The sequence below is a fragment of the Colobus angolensis genome, unplaced genomic scaffold (assembly GCF_000951035.1).
Source record: "Colobus angolensis palliatus isolate OR3802 unplaced genomic scaffold, Cang.pa_1.0 Scaffold92, whole genome shotgun sequence".
In the NCBI taxonomy this organism is placed as follows: Eukaryota; Metazoa; Chordata; class Mammalia; order Primates; family Cercopithecidae; genus Colobus; species Colobus angolensis.
Genome location: NW_012123154.1, coordinates 5625572 through 5635791, shown reverse-complemented (window position 1 = coordinate 5635791; position 10220 = coordinate 5625572). Strand labels below are relative to the sequence as shown.

Sequence of the window (10220 nt, the reverse complement as noted above, 5' to 3'; positions counted from 1 at the left end):
CCAGGATGGTCTCGATCTCCTGACCTCGTGATCCACCCGTCTCGGCCTCCCAAAGTGCTGGGATTACAGGCTTGAGCCACCGTGCCCGGCCTATATTTGGTTCTTAAGTTATTTTAGTCATATCAGAATCATTTCAAAAAACAATATGTTAAGTTAGCTTTCCATAGACAGTAGACAGTTACAAGAGTATACCAAATACTTTGTGTACCAAAGGTAATTTAATAGTAAAACAAGTAACTTAGTAATAAAACATCTCCGTTTTCAATGATAAGCCTTTTCAAAAATAATTAGGATCTGTGATGTTATTGTCACACATTCATGAGTGGAAAAGCAGCCACGAAATAGTGACAAGAGTGTAACAGTAGAAGAAATGGATTAAGAACTTTACTCCAAAGAACTTTGACTGTCTGTATAAATTAAATAACCTTCAAAATGCTATTGACCCTTGAAAAGTAATACCAGTTGTACTGACAATATTAGTGGATTTTTTTCACTTTGCGTAAATCTACAAATTGTGAAGCTCTGTGCAGTGCTTTAAAATCACACGTAAATCACACTTTGGGTGGCTGAGACGGGCAGATTGCTTGAGCCCAGGAGTTCAAGACCAACCTGGGCAACATGGTGAAATCCTCATCTCTACAAAAAATACAAAAAATTAGCTGGGCATGGTGGTGGACATCTGTGGTCTCAACTATTCTGGAAGCTGAAATGGGAGGATTGCTTGAGCCTCGGGAAGTGGATGTTGCAGTGAGCCAAAAGATAGCGCCGCTGCACTTCTGCCTGAGTGACACAGTGAGACTCTGTTTCAAAAATAAAATAGAAAAGCACACCTAAATCAAAGATCTAGTTTCAGACCTTTTTTTTTTTTTTTTGCCTAAGAAGCTTGCTTCAAAAGAAATAAGTATTTAAAATACTTTATTTTATTTTTTATATTGTCTAGTAACAAATTTGAGCTTTTTTTTTTTCCCTTTAGTGAAATTTGGTGCCTTGATTTTTGGCAGTTCACTAAATGATGAGTATAATGAAGGTTGATTGAATTTCAGTAATTCTGGAAAAAAATTTATATGAACTCACTATTTCTAAATTAAAAAAATCAAAACTGTTCTGTAATAGGTTTATTGTGTAAAATTTGGGGAAACGGAGAGTATAAAGAAAACATGTCTGTTATTCCACCAGTAAGAAACTATGATAAGGAATTTGTTTTATTTCTTTTTGAAATGAACAAGGCAAAGCAAAACGAAAAGAAATTTGGATCCTGCTATAGACATAATCTTGAATCTTCTCAGACTATGAGCATTTCTCCATTTTTTCCTTAACGAAAGTACAAAATGTAATGACTGAACTGGATTCCATCATATAGATGAGCTGTAATTCTTCTAGTATTTGGCAGAGTTGTCTAGTTTATTTAATCCTTACATGTAAGTGATTGCATACATCAATTGGTTAAAGTACAGCTGGCTGTAAATCGTAATTTTGTGTCCACAAAGTTTATATATTAGCCTTCTGTAGAAATTAAGATATTTTTAAATTGTGACAGAGGGCCTGGCTCTTCAAACAAAAATAATACTCATTATACCCCCACTCTCATCCCTGAAAAAAGCCTTATAGGTTATTTTGTAATAAATATTTTAAGATGGGAATACTCATCAGCAAATTTTTCTGTTGATGAAACTGGATTTGAAATTTTAATTTTGTTTATCTAGAATAGGTATATCTTTTCATTTACTTAAAACTTCTTGATTTTAATCTTTCAGATTTCTTTTTTTGCCCTTTTAAGAGGACATTTCGCTACTGATTGTGATGTTTTGTTTTGCAGAGTAATAGCTATCCACCAATGTCAGATCCGTACATGCCTAGTTACTATGCTCCATCCATTGGATTTCCATATTCTCTTGGGGAAGCAGCGTGGTCCACGGCTGGAGACCAGCCTATGCCATATCTGACAACCTATGGACAAATGAGTAATGGAGAACATCACTATATACCAGATGGTGTATTTAGTCAACCTGGGGCATTAGGAAATACCCCTCCATTTCTTGGTCAACATGGATTTAACTTTTTTCCTGGTAATGCTGATTTCTCTACATGGGGGACAAGTGGATCTCAGGGACAATCAACACAAAGTTCTGCTTATAGTAGCAGTTATGGCTATCCACCTAGTTCTCTTGGGAGAGCTATTACTGATGGACAGGCTGGATTTGGCAATGATACTTTGAGTAAGGTGCCTGGCATTAGCAGTATTGAGCAAGGCATGACTGGACTGAAAATTGGTGGTGACCTGACAGCTGCAGTGACAAAAACTGTAGGTACAGCTTTGAGCAGCAGTGGTATGACTAGCATTGCAACCAATAGTGTGCCCCCAGTTAGCAGTGCAGCACCTAAACCAACCTCCTGGGCTGCCATTGCCAGAAAACCTGCCAAACCTCAACCGAAACTTAAACCCAAGGGCAATGTGGGAATTGGGGGTTCTGCTGTACCACCACCTCCTATAAAACACAACATGAATATTGGAACTTGGGATGAAAAGGGGTCAGTGGTAAAGGCTCCACCAACCCAACCAGTTCTGCCTCCTCAAACTATAATCCAGCAGCCTCAGCCATTAATTCAACCACCACCATTGGTGCAAAGCCAACTGCCTCAACAGCAGCCTCAACCACCACAACCACAGCAGCAACAAGGACCTCAGCCACAGGCCCAGCCTCACCAAGTGCAGCCTCAACAGCAGCAGCTGCAGAATCGCTGGGTAGCTCCTCGGAACAGGGGAGCAGGCTTCAACCAGAACAATGGAGCGGGCAGTGAAAACTTTGGTTTAGGTGTTGTACCTGTCAGTGCTTCACCTTCTAGTGTAGAAGTGCATCCCGTGCTGGAAAAGCTAAAGGCCATAAACAACTATAATCCCAAAGACTTTGATTGGAATCTGAAGAATGGACGTGTGTTTATCATTAAAAGCTACTCTGAGGATGACATACATCGTTCGATTAAATACTCTATCTGGTGTAGTACTGAGCATGGTAACAAGCGTTTGGATGCAGCTTACCGTTCCCTGAATGGGAAAGGCCCACTCTATTTACTCTTCAGTGTGAATGGCAGTGGACATTTTTGTGGAGTGGCTGAAATGAAGTCTGTTGTGGACTATAATGCATATGCTGGTGTCTGGTCTCAGGATAAGTGGAAGGGCAAATTTGAAGTTAAATGGATCTTTGTCAAAGATGTTCCCAATAACCAGTTACGGCATATTCGCTTAGAAAATAATGACAACAAACCGGTTACCAATTCAAGGGACACTCAAGAGGTACCCCTAGAAAAAGCTAAGCAAGTGCTTAAAATAATTGCTACTTTCAAGCATACCACCTCGATCTTTGATGACTTTGCACATTATGAAAAGCGTCAAGAAGAGGAGGAAGCCATGCGTAGGGTAAGAATAGAGTAATTTTTTGTTTGGGGTCTTTGTATTGCTGGTGGGGTGCATGGATGGGTATTCTTGAATGCCTGTTAGTATTCTGAGTTTAAGAACTTTCTGTAAAGGAAACCAACTACTTAAGAAACAACTCTACAAACACCCTTGAAGGTATTGTGTGTGTCCTATATGAGCTGTTTCTTTCCTAGGGTAACTCACACTGAGTTAGCCTCTTGCTCATTCTTCATACTCCCTAGATGATAAAGGCCATTGGGCCTCAGTGTTTATCATCAAAGCTGAATGAATTTTGACATTTGTAACTAAACAGACTTTGTAAACTAACCAGGGGCTCTAATTACTAATATTATTAATCATACTAAGATAGGAGAAAATGTATTTAGAGTTTGAAACAAAGAATTTTTTTTTGAGATGACATCTTGCCGTGTTGCCCAGGCTGGAGTGCAGTGGCTATTCACAGGTGCAGTCATGGAATATAGCCTCAAATTCCCGGCCCCGAGCAATCCTCCTGCCTTAGACTCCCAAGTAGCTGGGACTGCGGACCTGTGCCACTGAACCCGGCACTTAAAACATGTTTTATTTATTTACATTTTATATATTATTTAATTTTTTTCAGATAGGGTCTCTCTTGTCCCGGCAGGAGTGTACTGGCGTGAACATGGCTCACTGTAGCCTTGATCTCCTGGGCTCCAGCGATCCTCCTACCTCAGCTTCCCGAGTAGCTGGGACTGCAGTCACATGCCACCATGCCCAGCTAATTTTTGTGTTTTTTTGTAGGTAGAGGGTTTCACCATGTTGCCCAGGCTGGTGTCCTGAGCTCAAGGGATCTGTCCCCACCCCTCTGCCTCCCAAAATGTCGGGATTACAGTCCTGAGCCACTGCACCCGGCTGAAACAACTATTAAATAAATGTTTTACTAATTTTGTGTTTATAAGACATTACATATATATATATATATTTTTTGTTTTGTTTTTTTGAGATGGAATCTCTCCCTGTCACCCAGGCTGGAGTGCAGTGGCATGGTCTCAGCTCACTGCAACCTCCACCTCCTGGGTTCAAGCGATTCTCTTGCCTCAGCCTCCCGAGTAGCTGGGATTACAGGCGCCCGCCAGCACACCTGGCTAATTTTTGTATTTTTGGTAAGACAGGTTTCACGATGTTGGCCAGGCTGGTCTTGAACTGCTGACCTCGTGATCCGGGCACCTCGGCCTTCCAAAGTGCTGGGGTTACAGGTGTGAGCCACCGTGCCTGGCAAAATATGTTTTTAAAACGTAAAACTTTTGAAGTATTTTTGTAATTTTTATACTTAAAGCACTTGTACAAAATACAGGCTTTGCAGAATTTGATTCCTAATTCTGTTATGTACCCTCTGTAAGACTGAGGGAGACATTCCTGAAATAAAACATGCTTTTTATCCTTGTATTATATTGGCCAGAATTTTTTTATTTTTATTTTTTAAAAATGTCTTACCAAGTGGCCCATATGGGGATTAGCCCCCCAAATATTGGCCAGACTTTGATCACAGGGCCACAAGAGTAAGTTCAACTAGGGAATGTTATCTCTTCCAAACTGTAACGTAAAATTGGGGTTCTGTTTTTAGGTGGAAAGAGAAAATGGATGGGCTTTTCTATAGGGGATACATTTAAATTTCTTTTGAAACTTAGTAGGGGTTAAGTTAGAAGCTCCTCTAGTAAATAATGCTTGTTACTATGGAAAGCATGTTCTTACAGAATGCCTGTTCCTATGTAGAAATTAAGATAAAGAGGTAACTTAATTTAACTCTGAAAAATGTCGGTGATTTGTTTCTGTGTGTGAAGCTGAATATCTTGTCTTCATGGTTGTGTGCAGCAGAGGGAAGTGTTTCAACATTTCTCGGAGGGAAGATGTTGGAATAATGACCCCAGAGCAATAGTTTCCAAACCTTAGTTCACATAAGTATTAATTGGGGTGTTTATCGAAATAGTAGATTCTTGGTATATTTGTTAAAGGAACTTGTAGTGTACTTTTTAAGTATAAACTACTCCAGGTGATTCTGGTGCTAGTTATTGATTGCTGTGTTGGATTGTTAGACACTTTGGAGTAATTAATGCAAATGACTTTAAGGCTCTGCTGAACCTTTTAGATGGGTTGCTGAATATAATTGTGTTTTCTCCCACTTAAATGTGGGAAATGAGAGAAATGGGATTAAAAGTAGTTACTGAGTTTCAGTTTAGCAGTTGAGTAAAGTGGTCATACTGTAACTGCCATTACAAATAGCACATCAGGAGAAATGATTTGAGGTGTGAAAGGTGGGATGCAAGTTGAGACTTCATTTTTAGATTGTGCTGATTTTAAAGTACCTTTGAGAAATATAGGCAGCAAAATCTCTGATTAGGCAGTTAGATGTCGGAGTCACAGATATGGGGACCTTTTGTTCTTAAACAGTTGATAGTATGGAAGTGGGATGAGATTACTTAGGACAAAGGATACATGGCAAGGAAATAACTTTTCTTTCGCCCACCACTGAGGAGATAATCACCCTTCTGTCTTTTTTTTTTCCTACCCAACTTGAAAGTTTAATCCTAGTTTTGTTATAATGTATTTGGTATGTTAATATTATGTAGTTGTTTCAGGAAATTTTTAATGACAGGTATAGATTGTAGCTCTATTATGATGTATATTGTAGCCGTATACACAACAGTGATTTAAACTTTAACTCTACCCTTATATTGTTTCATTATTTTATTAAATTTATCCTAAAGCTGCCTCCTTACATATTTTAAGTCTAGCCTAAAGGTTTTTCTGTACATGGAGAACTATAACAAGTGGAGGTATAAACAGACCGTAGCCTACTCTTGTGCCAATCGCCAAATTTTGGCTGAATCAAATGTAGCTAACTGTTCAAATAAGGCAGATGCCAACCTGTAACCAATCGAGCTGTTGATCTCACTTCCGTTTTCTGTACATCACTTTTCCTTTTTCTGTCTATAAATCTTCCACCACAGGGCTGCACTTGAGTGTGAGAGCCTACTCTGGCTGGCTTTGTGATTCGTGAATCATATTCATCGCTCAATTAATCTCCTTTCAATTTAATTCGGCAGAAGTTTTTCTTCTGTCACATTGCTGCCACCCTTTTTAATGCCTAACACACCTTTGACGGCTCTGTTTTGAATCTTATTTATCTTATTATTTATTAGTAAGCCTTTAGATCCATAAAATGTCTTTGGTCAGAATATGTAAACAACCATTTAGCTAGTTATAGAATTCTTTCTAGTCAACAGCCTTTTCACTTAAGGTACTATGTATAGGCTTTGCTTTTTCGTTAAATGGTTTTATATTATGGAAAATTCTGAGGCTAGCCTACATTTTTTGTTTGTAAATAGCTGTTTTTTTGGTGTGTGCACAAAAGATTTTTATTTTTACATTGTGAATGTAAATGTGAAAACGTGTACAACATGAATGTTTTCTGTCATCTTTTGTCTGCAGGCCACTTTTTTCTGTTAATGTCAACAAATTTGTTGAATCTTTGTCCTTGAGTTCTGTTGGTTCTTTATTCTGTTTCTCTTCTTTTAGAGGATTTGATTTTTCCTGTTCACTTATTTTTCATGTGTATTTGATTTGTGCTGTTTCTGTGATTTGTGAGGTTTTGCATTCTTCACTGATAGAATTTGTTTGCGTCTATTGTCACATCCAGCTCCCACTCTTAACTCTGTTTTCTTAATGGAATCCCTTGATCCTAGAATTCATCTTGATTTTATTGAGCACAAAGGACTGTTTAAAACTTATGTCTGCTTTCTGTCCTTACTGTTTTTTAGAAATTTTATATCTTTTTCTTCTAAAAAAAATTAAATATAATAAAATTGTAAATTTCCTTGACCTGCTAGTTTATAGTCAAGCCCTCTCTCTCCCTTTCATTACTGAACCACTGATTGGTTGTTTGTCCCTATAAGACATTTTCCATATTGTCATAATTGAAATTATGTACTATATGATCTTTTAAGACATTTATCTTTCACTCAGCATGGTATCTTTGCAGTTCATCTATGTCGTTGTATAACTCAGTTCTTTATTCCTTTTTATTACTAAGTAGTTTTCTATTACATGGATAGACCATTGTGTCTATTCCATTCATTCTTTGAAGGATATTTGGGGTGTTTTCCTTTTGGGGGTAGTGTAAATAAGGCTCCTATAAGAATTTGTGTATACTTAAAATATGTGTATTTTATTCATAAAATTCATTCGTACAATGAAATTCACTTTTGGGGGGTGTACAGCTCTGTGAATTGTAACATGTAGATTTGTGTAACCACATTATCAGTTAGGATACAGAACAGTTTCGTCATCCCCCAAATCCTCCCTTATATACTAGCCTTTTGTTTTTCCATCCTTTCCCAAGGCCTAAGCCCTGGCAGCCACTCATCTGGACTCATAATTTTGTTATCTCCTTTGTGGTTGGGGGGAGACTTCAGGACTATCCTTTGGGCTTTTTGTGTTTAGTCATTGAACCAGTAAGAGGATCATTGAATTCAGTTACTTGCCTCAAAATGGGTACTTTTACCTTCCCCACCCCATTTCTTTCATTGCTGGGTGCTAGTTGCATATACCTTTCCCTTTGCAAATGTGGAGATGGGGGAATCATGCTGTAAATTGATTTTACCAGTTAAGTGATTCACCAGTCTGTGGAGATTTAAAAGGCAAAGCCAGTATAATGGGTTGTGCTAGGTATCTGACTGTCCATTAAGTTTGAAATCACTGTGTTAGGAACCAGTTTTCCTTGCTTGTTAGCTGGTTAGCATATAGGGTACCATGTGTTTTTGTCCAGTTTTCTTCCTGGTACTTTTAGCCTTGTGTAGGCAGAATTTGTATTTTCATTTGTAGATTTTCTCTTTGATATGCTTGTGCTTCAGCATAACTGCTTTCAAATACTTTTATCATTTTAGTGCTGAAGGAAGGATGTACTGCTGTCTATTCTAGGTCCTTCTTCACTTCATTGAAAAGAACAAATCAGTGGTATTTTGCTAGGATTTTCTTTACTACGTATGCCTTTTTTTTTTTTCCCTTAATAAAAGTAGTTGTAAGTCATTATTAGTGTCTAGTTTTAATATGGTCTTATCTCTTATGTATTTAGCTGGAGTTTCTCAAAGCTTCTGGTATGTAGATGTACTGTATCCCCAAGTAGGTATCTTGGAAGCCTTGGGTAAAGGTTGGGTTTCATAAACAAGACACAGGCAGCACTAATTGCAAAAGACTGCTAAATTTGATTAGATTAAAATCTGTCCATCAAAAGATGCTTTAAAGTTTAAGAGGCCTGGCTGCTCATCGTGGCTCATGTCTGTAATCCCAACACTTTGGGAGGCCCAGGCGTGCAGATTGCTTGAAGTCAGGAGTTTGATACCAGCCTGGCCAACATGGTGAAACTCTGTCTCGACTAAAAATACAAGAATTAGCCAGGCACAGGCATGGTGGTGCGTGCCTGTAGTCCCAGCTACTTGGGAGGCTGAGGCAGGAGAATTGGTTGAACCGTGGAGGCAGAGATTGCAGTGAGCCAAGATTGTACCAGTGCACTCCAGCCTGGGTGATAAACTAGACTCCGTCCAAAAAAAAGAAAAAGAAGAAGAAGCCATGTTTTTTAAAAGACTAAAAGAAATTTGAACATAACTGACTAAAGATTTGTGTCAAGAGTATATAAGCTAGTGTGGTGGTGCATGCCTATATTCACAGCTACTCAGGAGGCCGAGGCAGGAGGATTGCTTCGGCCCAGGAGTTTGAGACCAGCCTAAGTAGCGCAATGAGAACCCATCTCTAAAATAAATGAATATATATTTTAAAGAATTTATATAGAAATTCTATGTATTAGTTTAAGAAAAGATAACCCAATAGAAAAAGTCAAAGATGTGAATAGGCATTTAATGAGAGAAAAAACATGTAGCTAATAAGAATATAAAGGCTTACTAAAAATGAGGGAATACGAGTCAGGACTACAGTGAGAATATTTTATATCCATTCATTTGGCAAAATTAAGTTTGACAATATCAAATATTGGAAAGACTAGCTAACAAGACCTCTTACACAGTTGCAAATGGGAATCTAAATTGATAAAGTCACTTCAAGAAGCAGTTTTGTATTTTCCTGTAAAGTTGAACATACATCTACCTTATAATTCAGCAGTTATTTTCTGGGTTGCATACCTAATAGAAACTTTCATGTATAAGAATGTTAGGAGCAATCAATAGTTCTTTTTTTTTTTTTAAAGGCAGCAGTTCAAATGTCCATCATTAGAAAAATGGCCAAATATATTGGTGCCAAGATAATAGAATAGTTAAACTGTAGTTACATGCAAAAGTATTGGTAATTATACTTTTGCTTCATCTTTTTGGTTGTAAATAAACTTTTTTGGGGGAGGCCAGGCGTGGTGGCTCATACCTGTAATCCCAGCATTTTGGGAGGCCGATGCGGGTGGATCACCTGAGGTCAGATGTTCGATAGCAGCCTGGCTAACATGGTGAAACCCCTTTTCTACTAAAAATACAAAAAGTTAGCCGGACATGGTGGCGCATGCCTGTAATCCCATCTGCTCGGGAGGCTGAGGCAGGAGAATCGCTTGAACCCAGTAGGCGGAGGTTGCAGTGAGGCGAGTTCGTGCCGTTGCACTACAGCTTGGTCAACAAGAGCAAAACTCCATCTCAAAAAACAATAAAAATAAAAAAAAATAGATTTTGGGGGGAATAAGAATATGTGAAACATTCATACCTTTTATCCAGATTCACTTATTATTAACATGCTTCCTCATCTGCTTTATGGTTCTTTTTGAACCACTTGAGATAAC

The 10220-nt window shown here is 38.3% G+C and overlaps 1 protein-coding gene across 7 annotated transcripts in view; it reads left to right on the top strand.

The window, feature by feature from the left end:
• YTHDF3 (YTH N(6)-methyladenosine RNA binding protein 3) overlaps window positions 1-10220 on the top strand; it is a 42695-nt gene that overhangs the window by 14442 nt on the left and 18033 nt on the right. For all 7 annotated transcript variants that reach the window (XM_011931935.1, XM_011931931.1, XM_011931934.1 and 4 more), the window contains one exon: window positions 1817-3415. In XM_011931935.1, the coding sequence (XP_011787325.1) occupies window positions 1835-3415 (1581 nt within the window). In that variant the 5' untranslated portion in view covers window positions 1817-1834. The remainder of the gene's footprint in view (window positions 1-1816; window positions 3416-10220) is intronic.